The sequence below is a fragment of the Buceros rhinoceros genome, unplaced genomic scaffold (assembly GCF_000710305.1).
Source record: "Buceros rhinoceros silvestris isolate BGI_N320 unplaced genomic scaffold, ASM71030v1 scaffold46036, whole genome shotgun sequence".
In the NCBI taxonomy this organism is placed as follows: domain Eukaryota; kingdom Metazoa; phylum Chordata; class Aves; order Bucerotiformes; family Bucerotidae; genus Buceros; species Buceros rhinoceros.
In genome coordinates this window covers 1-19641 of record NW_010418987.1, presented here as the reverse complement: position 1 = coordinate 19641, position 19641 = coordinate 1, and the positions used below count along the sequence as shown (strand labels likewise).

Here is a 19641-nt window from a genome sequence, read left to right as displayed (position 1 = left end):
TGCGCTCCGCCGAGGAGCGGGTCCGCTCTAACTCCGCTGTGCCGCTAACGACGACTCGCGGGATTTAATTTTATAAGCAAACAAACTCGGCGATAATTCGTCCCTTGGCGAGCTCGTCTAGCCTCGCCCCGAGGACCGCTGCCAAGCACACCCCGAACGCTCCTCGGGGCACGGAGCTGAGGGCCAGCCGAACGCTGGACTCCTGTCACACACAGCTAACGCTGACGTCTGCGGTTGCACAAGCAGCATATTTTACAAAAATGTGAGAAGCAAGCAGCACAGACACCGCATTTGTTAAAAACATTTCGCTCACTCACCTCTGTGTTATTTCTCTGTACAATGACAATCTAACACGTACTTTGGATTCATCAGCAAACCAGAGAAGGTACAGCTCAGCCAAACGCCAGTGCGAGCCGAGCTGCAGTCCTGCCCCTAAGACTAACCTCTCGTAATTTACCAGGCGAACTCTCTTTTAGGCACTCCAAGACAGACCTGCACGTAGGACCATCCACAGCCACACTCACACTGCTTTTAAGTTAAAAAAAAAAAAGTGCTGAACTTATTTCAGTTGATTTCAGTATTAACATTTGGGATCTGAAAGCAGAAAACCAGTTAACGATTTTTGGCAACTACATAAAAACTACACAAATCATGGCAAGCGATGACACACTGCTGCATGTAGGAGAACTGAGAGTGACACATGGGGAAAGGACCACCTTGTCCTGTTCACATTAGTTCTGCACCTCACACTTTGGTTTGATCATTAATTTCGAACTGTTGGCAATAAAAGCTTTCAAGAACTGGGAAGAAAACCCCCAAACCAAACAAAACCCCCAGTCTTTGATCCTATTTGCTGTAGGACTTATCCAAGCATATCTAAAAATACCGGCACTTTTCCAGCCATGCTGGCTGGTTAATTTGGCCACGGTCACGAACATCATTTTAAACTAAGGTGAGCACAAGACATTAGGACAATGAAAGAGGTTTTGGAGTCAAGGCTTTTACACTTCAGACAGCTCAAAGTTGTTCAGTGGGAGCATGAGAAATGCTCTGTAGAGAAATACTAACACTGGAAGGGCTTTGAACAAGGGCAGGGGTGGCTGCTGGCCAAGCAGCTGGAACTGCCCTTTCATGCAGACATAGGGTAGAAAGAGGGAGATCACCAATTTTCTGAAATTCCTGTTATACCTGGAAAAAAATCCTGTGACTTAAGGATTGAGTTTCATCCTTAACTGAGTTTCCAGGCCCTTTATTTATTTATTTTTAATCAATTCAGACTGTTCTTTTTCCATTGTATTACAGTGACAAATAAAAAGCAGCTTGAATAAGAACAAAAAGAGTATTACTTCTTAACTTTTCAATAATACATGAAATAAAATACAAATCAACTTCAAAGGCCACTTAGCAAATATTTGATGAGTCTGAGATATTAAAAATCTATTTGAATAAGTCTAATGGTCAGACCAGCTAAAACGAAAACAAGACCATTCGGAGTGAGCAGGAAATGAAGTCAACTAGAGTTTTAAAATAAATCTGGCTCAAAAATTAAGCAAATGTTAAAATAAAACCATGTCTGGTTACACTAATTACATAAAAAGGAGTTAAATTACTCATTTCCTAGCTTCTTCTGCCAAGATCATCTTCTTCAAGGGAAATTAAATTTGGGTTTTTTCTATTTTTTTTCCTAAAGAACAAAAATGTTTTGTATAAAGATCTCCCTCCTCTCTCAACAAGGAAGTTTCATTTAGTGTTGAATTCCAACAAAAATTTCTTGACCAAGAAACCCTATGAGTACATCAAACAAAAGCAGGTAAACACCCTTATCAGTGTTGACACTTCTCACTATGTTAGCCAATACTCACTACTTTCTTAAAGGACCTATTGGAGGCACTCTAAAGTAAAATAGTATTTAATTCCTGAACAAAGTCTAGATCTTATCATCCAGGCTGAGTGTAAAATTCTCCGCTCTCCTAGGTTTACTGCTACAAGAAAAACAAATAGTAAATAAGCCCAGTTTGAAATTAATTGATTATCGAATACGCTGTATTATTGAATTACACCTCATACTTGGGGGGCACTACTGAAACACAGTCATCACTAATAAACCGCTCTGTTTCCACTACAGCCAGATGTGCCCACCTCTGCTCTGCACATATTTCAGGACTCCACGAGAAGCCGTTCGGAGCCCCTGCCATTGCAAATGATGTCAAAGGGCACTCTTTGGGGACTGGGCAAGGCCACGGCAGCATGCCTTCTGTTGGAGCCAATTATTCTGATGTAACGAAATTAAGGTGAATCCAAGAAATTCTTTAGCTGACTCACTTTTCAAGCTAAAACTGATCTGCAAGCTTGTTTCACCCAGCAAGGATGAAATATAAAAGCAACTGTTTCATTTTCCTAATTAGGGTTATTTCTCACAGACAGCAAGCATCCTTCAATCAACACTACAGATCGATCACCAGATGATAAATCAAGCCTATATTACATTTAAGTTACACAACTACATTAAACTACAGCAGACCAAGGAAGCTTTATTGATTCTGGAGAGACATTTTCCACTGTCACCTATTTTAATCAAAACTGAGTTAATAAAGTATTTATCATAGCTTAGTTTAAAAGGGAAACAGAGATTTTAATGTACACTTTGGCACTGCTACATTTGACTGTATCTGGCTTAGCAGTATGGGAAGGTTCCACCAGTCAGATAGATAAAGAACAACTTTGTCACTGCAATTTCAGTCACTCACTTTACCCCACACCATTAAAACCTGGGAAAAACAAGTTTTCTTTTGTATGACTAAATTTCAGTCTACCCCAGAACACTGGAGAACTTTCCCTTTAACAACGTTCTTTAAACGTGAAGCGAATTAAGAAAAAATTCTAGAGTATTTATGCATCACTTCATCACTAGAAGTAACTGTGAACTTGCACAGAAACCTAAAGCTGGGTATGTGTTTGGAAAGCACCCCCGCCCCAGAAGGCCCCAAACACATGCAGGTTATAGAAAGTAACCAGCTCTTTTTGATGTTTACTGCAGTGGTTCTGAAATTAATACAAATGGATGTGTGACGTGCGAATGGGAGAGCCTGGAACTAATTCTGTTTTATGGAATACAAACCCTTCAGCAATTGGGGTACCTAATTATTTTGATGATAGGTGAAATTTTGCCTTGATCACACAGTATCCAGCTGTGAATCTGTTTTATAACAGAAAATTTCACAGCATGTAACTGGTCTTTAAAATTATGTTGTAAACATGCAAACACATGGCACCACTAAAATAAGCATGTTTTAAAAAGCTCTTTTTCCTTTAAGCATTTTTGAGAATGGAGGAATGAAAAAGGAAGGAAAAAGGGAAGTGAGCAATGCTACAAATAGATTTCATTTACTGAGCAACACTTCTAACATATTTCTGATCTATGAAAAGCTCAACTACATTTTTTTCAGAGCAGTTCACATTCTCAAAGAAACTAAAAGAGATGGATTGAATTATTTCACTCTTCTTCGGGATTAATCTAAAAGTTGTTTCCTCTTCATTGTTACTTACGCTACAGCTGTGCTCAAACTCCTTTTCATTTAGAAAAAAAGTTTAAATTTTGAGCCTGCGCACACTATGGTTCCACATTCCAACCGCTTCCTCCCAGTCCTCTGCCAGCATCTGCTATTGAAGACTAGTTCCAATTTACAATAAACAGCTTTTCCAGACCAGAACACTTGAAATTCAGTCCTTCTTGACTGCTTTTCCCATTCAGTCTCCCTATTCACCATTTCAAGGAGAAAACTGTTCTGCCAATTATTACACATCTGGAAAAAATGCATGTATAAGCTGAAATGCTCTCGGCAGAAAGTTTCAGCTTTCTGCATATGGTCACAGCAGGATTTTATGGGCCACTGACCAGGCCAAAGTCGAAGTTTTCCCATCTCTCTCCTCCCCCTCATTTCTGCCCACCCCCACCCCAACCCTCTAATTGGAACCCATAGCAGGTGCAAGCTGTCTGCCATCTTTTCCTCCACAAGAATCTCAAGTAGTTCCTTCTTCCCCATCAACACTAGTCTTACAGCCCAGTTTTAGCTCACTAGGCCCCACGATAATTTAAACGTGTCAGCTCTAACTGCTTTGCATAAACGTGTACATCTTTAAAAACAGCGTTACCATGGATGCTTGTCTGTTGGTTGTTACAAGGCTAGATGCTCCATAATTTGAGTTCAGGCTTCCAATTGGCCCATTGTGGGATGGTCCCAATAAACTATGTATATCTCCGTGGCCACCTGACAGGCTTGTTGAAGGCCCCACAGCATGATTTCGTAGTACATGAATGGCATCGTCGAGTCTGTCCAAGCGATCCTCCATTCGAGACTGCTGTTGGGATTTAAGAGGGACAGCAACAGTCATTACCAAAAGAACCTGCCGACTCACTATACTGTAACAGTTTCTGCCTCAGAGATACTAAAGACAGAAGATGAAATGTGGTATCAAAAGACTTTGAAAGCACCTACCAGCGCTACAAACAAACAAGAAAAAGAAAAGATATCTGGAGATTTTGCTTGAGATAGCATTCATTTCACAAATAGGTGGCAGCTTTTAAAGTGAAGCTTATTATAAGGTTAATGTTACTCAGCTTCTAATTCAAGGCATGAACAAGAAAAAAGGAAGTGCTGCAAAATAAGCTAATACAGGACGAGAAAGAACGATCATAAAATCAGCCTCACCAGGTTGGTAACAATTAAGAGAGGCAGTGGCTTTTTGAGAACCTGTATTACAAAAAAACTGGACAAATCTTTATGTTATCATTTCCTAAAATGGCTCTTTACACAGATTAGATATTCTGTATGTTACTGCAGAAAAGTCTGTTTTAAAATTACTTTCCTTAAAAAAAAAAACAGACTGAAAAAACCCCAAGGCAAAACCAATTCTGACACTGCAGCTCTCTAGAAACTGAAAAAGCAGAATGTTGCAGTCAAAAGATGGGTCACACACTACACTAATTTAAGTTTTTAATGGGAAATCCAAAGGAAGCATTAATTAAAACACAAAAAGGCACCATCTAAAGTGAAATAGTACCTCACAGACATCCTTTAAGAAGGACATTGCATCTTGCAAATGCTCGTGAAGTTGCTGTTCAACTCGATTTTTCTGGCAAAGTCAAGACAGAACAGGAAGCAAAGCACAGGTTAAGATTAATTTAAAAAAGAGGTGAGGAAACAGCTGATGTGCATGTCAGCAATAAATGGTTAGTCAAGTTAATGCAACAGAGGTCTGATTGTATTAAGATAAGAAAAGATTGATATTTAACACTGCAGTTACGCTAGGATTCTAAGATGTATATATCAACTCCTTTTAATTGCAAAAATATTGAAAAGAAAACTGGTTTAGCTTAAATTTATCCTTCTTAGACAGGAAAAAAAAAGATTACATCTGTGGAAACTAGAAATATTAACAGGTAATCAAAACCTTCCCTCAAATTTTCCCCCCTTCCTTCCCAAAGCTGTATCGGAAATTTAAGAAAGTCAGTAACTTAAATCCTCTGCTGAATCTTCAAAAGAAGAAAACATACAATGCTGTTGATTATTTCCTGCGTGTTTTTCTATAAAATGTATCATTAATTAATAAATGAACAAATAACAAATAATAATTACAAAGAAAATACATTAATACTTTAATGACAGCACAACAAAAACAAGCCCAAGAGACCACCATTTGAGGGAGAGAGGGGGAAGGACAACTAAATGCGAAGGCATGAAGTCTTTATCTTTTCTCCAGACTGAACTTTAGATAGGAATTAGCTATGGATTTGTGAAAAGGTACCAAAATCTCATAACAGCGCTTTAGCACCAGCTGTCCTCAGCACAGAAGCCTGATGCCCAAGGAACAGATGGTGAAAGACACACCCTGCACGTCTTATATTGTTCAACTGAACAGGCCATTTGTTAGCAAAGAATTCATTTGTAATGCTATCCTACTGTTTCCTTTAATGATATGCAGGCTTCACACAACACCCAGCCTCCAACTCTTTAGGTAAAAAGTACCACGTTGCTTCCAACAATTCTTACCAAGGAGTGTAGAGAGTTTTCATAGTTCGGAGATGAGGGGGCTTGTCCTCCACTCCTAGACCACTGACTGGCACCTGTCAAAATTGTCTAGGTTAACGCACAGATTTATGCAGCATAAGTGGGAAGAAGAGACACAGTGTTCATCAACGCAATTAAAATCAAGATACTCTGCATAAAGGTAAGCTAACACATGGGTATGCAAGGGAAGACAAATTCCTTTGTTCAGCCTTACTGAGGAGTAATTTTGACATCCTGGCATCTGTAGGGTTAGATGCATTATCAATGACAAAGCAGTGACATCTTCAAAGTACTTCAACATTAAAAAAGTGGACAACACAGACGGTATCTGAAATACCTGCCTTCTGCCAGTGTCACCATAAAAAGATGGCTGAATTCTTTCTTCCTCATGTTATGTTCAGTATACGTAGGCGTATCTTTAATAGTGTTAAAATAGAAACCAAAAATATTTAAAGAAATCAAATAGATGCTGAATTACGGGTAACTGGAAAACTATTTTTATGACACCTCTCTACTAAACAAGAAAATTTACAACTAGATCTAAAGGGTTTCCTGCACTCTACCATTTTAGATTATAATGCATTCCAAGCTTAAGGGAGTAAGAATACACCGAAGTTATTCTCATCTGTTATTTCAGATACACTTAAGGTAAATTGGCAGCTAAAGAATCATGGACTGTGCAAAAAAAAAAATCATCAATTATATCCATATTTCCTATACGAATTGCAAATTCAAATGCATAGCCATTCTAATCTGACATAAATATACCTAATTACCATGTAAAATTTAAAAACAATTAGATGCGAAATGCAGTAACTAGTAAAGCAGTACTTTTAAAACAAAGCCTGAAGTAGTACAACATGTATTTTTCTCACCAACTAATAATGCATCTTTTATAAAGATACTACATGAAATTCTATGGCCATTAGAGACAGCTTCCTTTCAGCCATACAAATGTAATAATAAAGCAATTACATTAATAAATTATGGACATACAATCCAAAGCAGCTCATTAAAGGAAGAGCCTGTGGGCTTGTTCTTTCAATAACTGAGCTGTATGTCTGGAAAACTGGGAAAAGGTTTAATAACATTACAGTCCCTTTGTTCAGAGAGCTGCAAGTAGTTACCTTTTAAAGAAGGGGGTTTATTTAACAAAAAGAGTACAGCTTGCGTAGCTATTAAAATACCTAAATATTTCCTTTCTAATTAAGAAAAAAGAACCCCACAAATAAACCATCTCAAATTTCATAAAAGCCCAGAGCTGCCATAACTACGTTGGAATTCTCTTTTAAAATATAACGACATCAGTGAGTGAGTTTATAATTACCAATTTTCACTTCACACAGCTACTTTGGGTCTGGATCTGTAGTCTCTCCTCCGCATTATTGTCATTCCTGAACGTGGAAATAATGCTTGGAGTCCCACTTATATTTACACAGTATAATGAAAATAATTAAAATATTTTGGCTCAGTGTAACATTCAAATCTTTATCCAGTCAAAACTCCGTTTCTGGAGACGAGACCATAGTCAGGGCTTTGATGAATGCTCACCAGTAACAGGACAGAGTGCACTACTGCCTACCGTAAAGCACCAGCTGAACGTTAAGCAGCTAAGAAGCGAAAGCAGACTCAATGCCTGTGCACCCGCCCTGATGAGTTTGGGTTGGTTTTTTTCTGTTTAAGTGGAAGAAGATACTGTTTCCTTAACGTAAGCCCACAGCAAAACTCTGAGTGGGACTTCTCACAAAGGGAACAAAAAGAAAAGGGGGGAGGGAATACTCAACTCCTCCTCTCAAAGAACATCCGAACTGCAACCTGCAGTTTTTAATCACACCTCTAGTAATGCTAGAGCTCTTTCTGAGCAGTGGCATATTCTGTCTCCGTGTCTGCGCAGGTTGCCAGATGGCACTGATTTCCTGCTTTCCTCATTCCACTCCCCCTCCTAGAAGTTTGTGCATGAAATCCACCAATTATGTTAAAAAGCATCCTGGCACCACAAGCCCTGCAATTAACAACTGCAGCTTTTAGTGCTGCACCAACATAGCAGCATGAAAAAACCAATAAACCAGGCAAGGGTGAGGATTTACAGGGGTCATCGATAGTAATCACTGCAGTATTGTTTTTACTCTTCATCTCCCCAACACTAATCCTCTGGATCCCCTTTCAAACACACACTTGAGTGAGTTGGCAGAGGGCTGGTTTTGCATCCTCAGAACGAACCGAACCCTTCTGAATACCTCTGATCCTGGAGGAGGATTCTCAAAATACCAAAGCTCCCACTATTCAGATCCATATATAAACTCCACGTACATACACACAATCATTAAAGCTGTGCAAGAAGCTGAGCTCTGGGCACGTTCACATCAAATGAGAAATTAAATGAGGGCATACGCTACTGTCTTATAATACTTGGGGGTTTTCACCATACTATTCTTAAAGTTTTTACTTAAATTACTGGAAAAAAAAAATGTCGTTAGTCCTTATTCCATACTGAAACAGGAGCTTAAGTGTCTCATGAAGTTACTGTCTCTCAGTGCTTTAAGAGGCAAATAGAGTGATCCTACTGTAATCCTCGATTAAAGGATAGGCAAAGTATGACTCGGTCACATCTGCAATAATAAGAATGCTAAGTAAACAAAGAACTAACTGCAAAAGAGGAATATCACGATGAAGACTAAAATGCTCCAAAATATATTATTTTAGTACACATAAAATATTTGTTTTATCTGCAATAACTTTTTGGGTCAGGACAGAAAATGGCTACCAGGAGTATAAATAGCAATAAATATAGTAGTAATTACTTTACATTGTGCTTCACTGTGTTCTTAGTGACTCATCTGGGAATAAAGATAAAAGTCCAGATTCATAAATGAAGGTAATTAACTACTGGAGCAATTTACCAAACGCTTGATAAATTCTGTATCGCCGGAATTAGAGGGGGTGGGAGGGTATAATTGTGAAGCAGATGCCAAGTTTGTGCCTGAGAAGAATATTATTTCCTTATATCTACTACTGACTTAGCCATCAGATTCCAGAACAAGGAACACAAACCAGAAGTGAAAATTCTGGAAAGGTTTACATTTTATACAGTTTCGAACAAAGGCATTAACAGCAAAGGAAAAATCTAAATTTTAGGGACCTCAGATTCGTATTCTAAAACCAGACATTAGGCAGCGCTTTCACACTTACAGAATTAGGCATGGTATCTAATCAGGGAATTCTAACTGGGATCTTTACAATTTTAAATAGTTCAAAAATGTTAGGACTTAGGTCTTCCAGCCACAAAATATTTTCAATATTTGCTTTGCTGTTAAAAATAAAATAATACTGATTTTCTGGTCTGATCTGCATTCACAGTACAACAAGGAAACACAAAATATTTTTTGTCAGCTGTAATCACTAAATCAAAAATCCCATTAATCCCTTCATTACTCAATTCAACATGGATTTTTCAGTGACAGAGACCAAAAACGCCCACAGCAACTGCTCAGGTATGCCATGTCAGATATTCATTAATCGATTAAGTCCACAAAAAAACAGAACAGTGTCCATTAAACTTGAGTGAAGCAGCAATGATGAAAGTTGTCCAAGTGACGCTGCATACTCAGATATGCATACTCACATACATATGTATATGACTGCATTTTGCTGGCAGTAATTTTACTAATTTATTCATCTAGATCAAATGTGTTGAGCTAAACGCATTCAATGCACCTTTCACTGTAAGTTAATTTTTTTTTTTTTTTTTTTATAAAAAGCGAAACACTCTTGCAAAAAATGTGACCAGTGGTCAGGAGCCTGCAGGGATATATTAAAACAACAGAGAATGGGAAAACAGACTGTTGTATAAACGTTAAATAATTTAACAAACCGCACTGTAGGAAAGAACAGGGTTAAAGTTACATCATCTCGCTTGTAATTCTAGTTCTTTGTTAAACAACAAATTTAAGTCAATGGAGCTTTCACAGTCCTCTCTATATGGAGAACAGCTGTTCAACTTTTACTAGACAGCTGAGGCCACAGTGTCTGTGAAAGCTGCACTACCCACTAATAGCTGTAGGCAGCTGCCCACAGTTCATCTCCACACTGGAATGCTTCTTCCCACATTCACATCACAAACACACAAAGCACAGGTGACCGAGGTGGCTACAACACAGAGCATTTATTCTGAAAAATACCAGAAATTCTTCTCCCATAGAATGGAAGCATTCATGAAAGCTATGAATGAAAAGCTATCCCATGTAAAAATTGGATAGTCTCACAGCCGACTGTATTTTCATGAGAGGGAACTCCTCTCTGCTGTGTTTGTCACTGAAAGCTGCCCCAGTTTTAATATAAAGCTTTAAAAAAAACCCCAAACCAAATCACTCCTATTTCTCCCCAACAGTACCGTTCTCTACAGGTATCTCTACAGCTGTGTTAGTATATGGTCACTCAATGTTTTCAAAGATTATTTTAATAAGCTAATTTTCAAAGCTAGTGGCCAGGATTTAAGTGAATGCCCATAACAGAATATTTAAGAATCTGGATTTATAAATGCGGGTTTAGTACCATGGAGAAGTAAACAAAATACAAAAGTAATTATGCATAGAAGCTACTACTGATTTCACTGATGTTTTCAAAACAACAAAGAAGTTATTGACAAATGGCTAGTGCCTACCTGTAAGAGGCGATGGTGATCCAACTGGTGTTGATGGATTCGATGGAAAACTACTGCTGGTATGATCAGGAGAATAAATCTAACAACAGACAGAAGAGATTGTTTATCAATAAATGTCACAATACACAGTAAAAAAATTAGCTATTAGGATTCCTTTCCATGCTTCTAATTGTCACTCTTGGTGCTGGATTGACTAAAAACCCAACTTGATCCTTCAATCACAGCTCTGCTTTATTACACTCAAGGCTCTAAAAACGTCCAGAGAATTTTCATTTTCAAGCAGCTGTACAAATAAGCACAACCTGTATTTGACAGCAGCACAAGTATAACTGATCTTCCTTCTACTGTAACAGCAGCAGAAATTGCAGCCTTTTTATCACTAAATGGGAACAATATACGTAAGAGCCAACAGTACACAGATAACTACAGCAAAAAAACCCTTGAGGAAAATGTTGAGGAATAACGACTTCCCAAACTTCAGAGAGAGAAAAGATTTTAGCAGTCAACACATTATCATCTAAGAATTCCTCACAAGAGAAAATACCAAGAAAGCAGTCAGCTCTAGTTACTATTGGTACCATCAAACAAAAACCATCTGAGATGTTGCTCTTGCTGTGTATTGCAGCTCATATAATTTTTCTCTCATTTCTGTATCAGCTGCTCCCTTGAGATAATAAACCTTGACTTGCAACAATTCATTCCTTGCTATTAATGTAATTAAAAATTCTTAATAAAAACAGAAGACGTAATGCCTAAAGCTTTAATTAAAACTTAAAACTTCGAGATTCTTGGAAAATTCATTTTGTGAAGGGAACTGAATAGGTTTAGAGGCTGGCTGTGGACTCGAGAACATTGTTTTTATAGGTCATCAGTTCAATCCTGTTTTACTTGAGCAGAGATCAGGATTTGTACGCTATCGGACGGCAGTTAAGAAAATCTTCACTGTCAGTGTGGCCAACGTCTCTTCACCCGGACAATGTGACAATTCAGCATTTAACAATAAACTGGGACTCGGTTAAGTTGCATGTTGCAATTTCTGAACTGACAAACCCAGGATCCGACAGACCACGTGCTTCTTCCTGGTCTATGGCACTTTTTCACTAAGAAAGACCATCAGTTCCCTAATGGAAATATCTCTTCCTTTTCATACATGCTAGAAATAAAATATTTAAATTTGTATGTATATTGAAATATTTAAAGGAACAAACTACCTCAGACCATTCTAGAAAATTCATGCATTGTAAATCAGTATAAAAATAAATCTTGGGTGTCTGTATGGGAACTGCAGACTTCCAGACAGGTAAGATACAGAAAATTAAAATCATGTCAGAAAAAAGGTGACGAAGTTCCCTTTGAAACTGGTTGTTTTCCACTGTTCTACCTGTCGATTTTATTTTGCTATACTTTATAAGGGGGAAAATCTACATTCTACCAAAGCCGCAACTAAAACACGAGGTCAGAATTCATTCTGCATGCAGTCCCTGGCCGCTGTACTGTTAAATGACCAATGATGAACAACCCTGACACCTTCTGCCAGGCTTAAACGGTAACATGACTCATTTTACTGCAACAAATGAGACTCCTCCTCCTATCAGTCATGGTCCATTCCAATCAGTGGGGTGCCAATATGCCAGGGCCTAATGAAAAGGCTCTCAGACAAAAGCTGCACAATTGAGAGCCTGCAGAGCCAAACCTCGGAGCTGTTAGTCCAATTTTTTAAACACTACAGTGTACATTTCAGTTAGGCTTTGTTATGTTAATGTTATTGAGTCTAAAGCAACAAAGAAACTTAATTCGTGAATTACTTTTAGAAGTCAACTTCCCTACATTTTCTTCGCTTTTGTGAGGCGACCAGTGGCTATTTAACTACTGAGACCGTACAGAGGCCGTACAAAGGCCTTTACCCTAGTTCTGAGGTAGGAATCAAAACATAAGTTATCACAAAGAGGTCTGTTATAATCAACAAAGTTAAACAGTCCTCCTGTTTGATCTCCTCTAAATTAAAGACCAAGTGTTTTGATTTGGCATTAAGCAATGAAATAAACCAGATGTTTCGCCTGCCATATAACCCTCCATGGGCACAATCTTAAAGGGTTATTGTTTGGCAAATGTTCAGGGAAACACATTAGAAATGGCACAAATACCCAGATTTTCTTTTCTTTCTATCTATACTAGTTCATTATCCAAACTAATGCATAATCCACAGGGCTTTGGGAACTTTGTGTAAACACTTTCATGTACAATTCTCTTTCTTGCCTACCCTCAGATTAAGACCACAATTATCCAGGCTTAAACCTAAAATAAAAGAACCTTTGCAAATGTATTATCTGGCCTTACATGTTTAATCGCCTACTATTCTGTACGGTCTTTAATACCTAAACTGAAGAACAAATGTCGTATCCTCTGATGTTTCGCACATGAAAGGCCTATTGTGAGATGTACATCAACAGAATTTTAGAACTAGAAATTCCTCTCAACAGTTGCAGCAGCAGCATTTAAAATCCTAACAGAAAGGCATGCAGCATTGCCTTAGAAAAATAATGTCATGACAATTGCAGTACTTAAATGAAACTTTGTTCAAACAGAAAAATATTCGCGGTTTACTAGCCATCAAAATTCATGTGCGCTAGCTTCACCTGCAGGAGAGACCACCTCCCTCCTCTCCACAGCCTCGAGTGGTGCTTCTCGCCGAGCAAGCACAAGAAGTGTGCTGGGTGCGCGTGTGTTGCGGGGTGCGGGGCAAGCAGATGGATGAGGCGAGGGATTTGAAGTGTGCAGACTATGGCATGCACTGATAGAGCAGATGGAATGCATCACCATCAGCTATGACAGAAATGATTTATGGAATGACCTGGCTGCTCCTGCCAAGCAACAACATGGGATGACAGAAACAAGTTTCTATGACAACGAGAGCCCACCCACCAGTTAGATTAAACATTTCTGCCCTGACTTCCACTCACAATATATTTTGAGGAAAAACTCTAAAAATATCAGCCTGGTTTTCTCAGCTAGTGACTCGGGAAAAAATACCTGGAGGAGAAAATAATTTAAAAAAGAGAGCAGCAGAAAACATCAGAAAGTCCCACAGGTCTAACTGGCCGGCGAGTCAGACTTACAGCAGAAATTCTGGCCAGGCTGCAGAACAGCAGACATCCTAATACACCTGCAGAGCAATGAACAACCTGAAGCATGTAAGCTCTGCTATTTCTGGAAGTCAAAATGATCCCAGTTCCTTTCTGACAAGTCTTAAACAGACAAGAAGAGGGTGTTAATTGCCCTCTGGACTCCTGAATTGTTATCTACTTGCTGAATTCCCAAAAGCAAGAGCAACAACTTTTTCTCCTCAAAGTCAGTAGGTCAGAGTTCTCCTACCCAATCTGGACGTTACCGACATTATCAGATCTGGTAATCTTTTAACATATGACCTTCTGGGGGATGCAAGGGTAACAGGATCTAAACAAATATGCACGTTTGCTTTCACCGGTCTTTTGGGGCTGCGAAGTAATCACTTCTATCTTTCAAATCAGACGTAGACGTACAAGATCTAGGAAGTGCTCCCCCAGCCATCACTCCTAACTCTGACATTTCTGCTATAGTGTATCAATTAGCTTTATATAAAGTACATCTGATTGTATGAATGCAAAAATAATTGCTGTATGCATGCATATGCAAACAGAGCTTATAGTAGACTGAAGATACTTGCAATGTTTTACAATATCAACGTTATTCCAACAAGAGTTAAGAGTTTAAAACTTTATGCATACACAGAATTTTAAAGGCTATTCCACGAATTACAGCCATACAACACAGCATGCAAAACCACTCAGTTTTATAATGCCACTGAGAAAACATTTTAAACCTTGAGGCAGGATCTGTTCTACAAGTAATGTTAAAAATATTTTACTTTAACTAGAACACTACAGAAAAAACCCAAAAAACCAAACTCTAAACATTTTATGATCTTCTACTTTGTCTAAACAACTTTCTAAACTGCATCTGCCCTAAATTTTTCAATCTTCTGAAAAAAAACAGGAAGTCAGAATGAGTCTTCTACAAATAAAAGCATTTTCTATTTGCTTTTCTATAGGCATTTGTCCAGTATATGATGTTGCATCATAGCACATTATTTTAACTTTAACCACGAAAACTCCTGATTTGATATTTTAAAATGAACACATAAATAATGGATGCAATGATCAAAATACATCTTTCAAATCTGAATATTCTAACCACTACTTACAGAAGCCAATGCCTTCCCAAGTGCATCACCTGTCTGTGAGCTTCCAGCACCATTTCCTCTGTTTCCTGTAACGTGGAAAGCAAACCCCACACTTATTTTTAAAGCTGAAATTTTATTTACTTTTATTATTTTATTCATCATGTACAGTTGAGCAGCCACTTTTTAAATGGATATTCTGAGGAAGTCAGTGTCAACAGAATCAGTTCTCATTATACTTAAAAATTTAATTAAAACAATTAGATTTAAATTTAGATGCTCTCCTCTTTAAAGTCAAACACAGTATCACCCTGATAACTTAAGGACCAACAAGTGAAAGCCGTTAGAAAAGAGAATGGAATTATTTTCTAGGATCACAGGCTAATTTTAATGAAACATGAAAAGAGAATCAAAATCAGAAAATTATATTATTGCAGCTTATTTCTAAACTGTTATCACTAAAGCACTACACGTTTCATTAATTCTTAAAGCCAAATTCACTGAATAGTTCCGTGTGCATCTCCTTGTTCCCCCTGCTTTAATTCCCTGTGTTGTACTCTCATCTTTATTTCAGAAAATCCCCAGAAAGCTCTTATCCACCAAGCTTTCCATCACCCCTGCTCTTAGCTGGATGTCAGCAGCTTTGCGTGCCCCTTTGCTCCACAGACCATCAAGTCAAGAGAAGGTCTGAAGCCCTGCCAACTGGAAACACAGAAAGGACCCGAATCCTCTGCAGTATCTGCTTTCCTGGAGAAGATAGATCCTTTGAAAATGAACCTCCTTTCTTCAATTATCCACTTCTAATGCCCAAAAAAATGTATTTAATGTGAATATAGGCCATTCACATCAGAAATCCAAATCATGCAACACTGACTTAAAACAAAGCTAAGTACAAATCATATTGCACTGACAAGGGGCGTCCACAAGCATTTACTTTCTATGGCTGTATCTTAAGATGCGTGCACGTGCACAAGGAACAGATGATCACCCTGTATTTCATGTTTTCTAGGTAAGCATGGAAGAGACTAAATCAGCCACCATACTGGCTACTCCGTAATCTCTAAATCAGTTAAGAGAGGAATTTACGATGCTGATTATCAGGCTCCCCAAAGAAACGGTCTTCCTGCCTTTCTCTGGCACAGTACCTTGAGTAATACAACACCTCTGAAAACACCAGAACTACCCATATGAACGTCCATATACTAAATATGGAAGGAAACTTGCTGTTAAGTTAAATGGATACAACCTCCTGAGCATAGGCTTAGCTGTGAAAGCAAATAAACCAGAAAGTCTTAAGCTGACTGCAAAACAATTTGCCTCATCTCAGCCATACCGAGCTCAGCAATGTCACAGTGGTGCAGTATGCCTCACCTACAAACATCCTCTAAAATAAACCTTAATGGTTTTGTGCATCATGCAGCCCTAAACTTGATTTTCTTGTAAAAATAGAGATAAACAGGAAGAACTTTTTACCCAGAATATTATCTGATCCATTGACAGGTGGAGTGTGTGAGGCAGCTACATAAGGTGAACTGCTGGTACTGCCACGATGGAAGCTAGACATTGGAGGAAGACTGGCATTTATATCTGTAGGTGAGACTGAATGTGGGGGATAGCTCTGGAGAGAAGAGAAACAGACGTAAGACATTAAGTAGCCTTTAAATAAATGTTGATATTTTAAGATAATAAATATACAACATCCAGCTCTTTATTAAAGGGACTCATCCATCCTCTGAACAGGCCACTATAGAGCCACACAGTGTTATTTACACAACAGACATAAATAAAAGGACATAGATCTAGCATAAGTCTGTGATTTCTGGCAACGGACATAAATGAGTAGCAAACAAGAAATGTATTCTTGTAAGTCAGATCTCCATATGCAAGTACAAATACACGAATCTGTGCTGTGTATCTTACCAAACGGTCATGTGTGTGCAGGCTGCCGTAACTGCCGGACTGGGACATGTGGGAAGAGGAGCCTCCCAGCATTCCACCGTAGCTGGGCTGGCTCATACCATTGGATGAACTCCAGAGGTCAGAAGAATTGTGGGTCCCATCTTTTGGTTTTTGGTGGTGGTGGTGGTTTTTGTTATAAAAAAGTAAAAAGAAAAAATATTTAATGAAGAGTTCTACTATCCTTTACTAAAGGAATACAGAATCAGCTACTCAGACAAGTATCATCGGGGAAATGGTGACCAGTTTACACTGCGTCTTCTATTTTCATGCTGCCACACTGTTGCTATATTTATAAAAAAAAACAACAAAACACCAAAAAAACCAACAGAAGCTTTATAGCTGAAATACAATCCAACCACAGCTGAGAAAATACCAAGTACTTCTGCTAATTACACAGACCTTCAGTAAGGCCAGATTTATATCAAGAAGGTTGATAAAAATTCCAGACTGAAAGAAATAATAAAAAAGGGGGTGGAAGGGAGAGAAGTTTGGCTAAGCAGAGCTTATCATAAACATACAGTGCAAAACATCTATTAACCTAAAATAGCAATTTATAGTCTAAAATACCTTAGTACCGTAAAAACTTTCCGTAGCAGATTTAAATAACTGAAATGACTACATTACGTAAGCCCTAAACCCATGTGTCAATGCCGTTTTCCTTCTGCAGCACAAACTGCAGAGCTCTGTAAATTCTCATAGTGAGAAACTATGCTTTCAATATGCTCCAAAACCTCATCAGACTACAGTGCGAGCTAATTGCATGACATGAGGCCGAGGAAATGAATTCTGCTCTCATTTTGCTCAATGCAACCCCTCTTTTTTTTTTTGGCCTGCTGGATATACAAGCATTGGAGAACATAAGACTGTGAGCTGATATTGTACAGTCAAATTCCAGAACAGTCAAGAAACCCTCACCTCATTTTTCTCTATCACTCCAGTGTGCTGCTCTGAAGCCCCTACAAATCAAAGGATGGGGGAATCTGTCCATCTGGCTTGGTGTATAATCCCCTTAAATTTCAGTCAGCAATTAATGTCATGAGAAAAACTTTAGATCAACAGACAGCTCCCTTCATCTAACGGTTTTAAAAATATATAAAACTGAATCATAGGCTCTAGCACAATGCGCTACCCTTTACGCTTCCTCATTCATTCAGTGCAACCGTGGCTGACTGCAGACTTCTACCTAAAGGACAAGTGACATCTGCTTCTATAGTGCAAGTCATTTTACCCACCTTGCATAAAGAAAGTGCTAGCAAACATACTGCTTGGTGGCTTAGGAGACGGGTAGCTTGGAGATTCTCTGTTGAAATCATCAGAACTTGGGGATGGTGCATACACCTAAATATTGGAAAGCAATAAAAGCAGATTAGTAATATTTGGGTGCTGTGCATTAAAAAGCCAAAACAACACACAGAGACAGATAGAAAGCACAAATAATAACAAAAAAAAGAACAGTATAGCAAGCTGCAGCATTTGTTGCCCTTGTTTTATTTGCTTTTTAGCAAGTTGCCACAGTACAGAGGAACTGCAGTAGAATGATCCTAACAACATGCTTTCTGGTGTGCCAACTCAGCCAGGTGGCCTGATAAAAGCTTGAATGCTGATTTTGCTTTCTAAGTGCATGACTCGCACAGACTTGTTGCTCAAGATAAAAAAAAAGACAGGATAAAACAACTGGGCCCCAAACAAATTTTATTTTAAAACAACTGCATGCCTGTTTGAATATGTAATTAGCTGGCATCCCAACAGTCAGAAAGAAAAAAGAACATCCAAGTTCATCCAAGTGACAAATGGAAAGATTTTAATGTGTTGTAACACCCATTCAGAAATTTGTACACCTTCGTATAATCATCAAAAACCCATGTAATGCAAGTCCTGAGGAATAATCTTAAAACTGCAACATCACGCACATTATCTTCACGCTGGCCTAGTGTTAAAGAAAACCAGCAGCATTCTTTTTCAGTATAGTACCACACTGGAATGACCATTCTCAACTTGCAAACAACTAATTTTCTCAATTTAAAAGTTCTAACAAACTAAATAAACAATGATCAGAAGTCTTTCACTGCGGTAACTTTAAGAAGAGATATCAAGCATATTCAGGAATAAGTCAGTCAGATCCACAAAGCCAGTATTCATAGACTCGAGGACTATCCACAATGTTAGTTGTTCTAAGTGATGCTGACTCTTCGTATCAGTATTTTGGTCAATATACTGAATATTGCAAGGTGACTAGTTTATGTTAGAAGAAAAGTCTTTTTTTTTTTTTCCCAAAAAAAGCCAAATTAACAAATATTTCAGCAATGAATATAAAAATGTAACACAGTAAAAAAAGGGGTGTTTCTATTTTTAAACCTTTCACCTTAGCTGTAAATACGTATGGCTTCATAAACACATAATATTAAGAACAATTTTAAAGATTCAAAGCTTACATAGTGCAACATATAAAGTGCCCCCAAATTCATGCGTGCCTGTTTTTACCCCTCCCTATGCAAATACAGGCACACGCGCGTTTCCACAACAGTCACATCTCTCCTGTGTCTTTCTGGGATGTTCTTTGCCAAGCAGGAGAAGGGCCAGGAGAACGAAGCCAGCCAACAGAAAAGCGTCAAAGAGAGCCATTGTTCTGCGGCAGGGCGACCGCTCCGGCACGGGTGTTCAGCCGGCAGCGCGGGCAGGTCCCGCGCCATTTGCACACCAATCCCCCTCCTCCCCGGGCGTGAACGCGGTCCTCGCCC

At 38.6% G+C, this 19641-nt stretch overlaps 1 protein-coding gene across 1 annotated transcript; it reads right to left on the bottom strand.

Annotated features, from left to right (window-relative positions):
• Nucleotides 1-86: 86 nt before the first annotated feature.
• LOC104495716 (transcription factor 12-like) lies at nucleotides 87-18236 on the bottom strand (the record flags this gene model as incomplete). Its single annotated transcript, XM_010138718.1, has 9 exons — nucleotides 18136-18236; nucleotides 16865-17004; nucleotides 16418-16562; nucleotides 14969-15033; nucleotides 10729-10807; nucleotides 6051-6124; nucleotides 5062-5133; nucleotides 4153-4359; nucleotides 87-202 (listed from the first exon to the last, which is right to left on the bottom strand). Coding segments are annotated over exons 1-9 (926 nt in total), but the record flags the coding sequence as incomplete, so codon positions are not given.
• Nucleotides 18237-19641: the final 1405 nt, after the last annotated feature.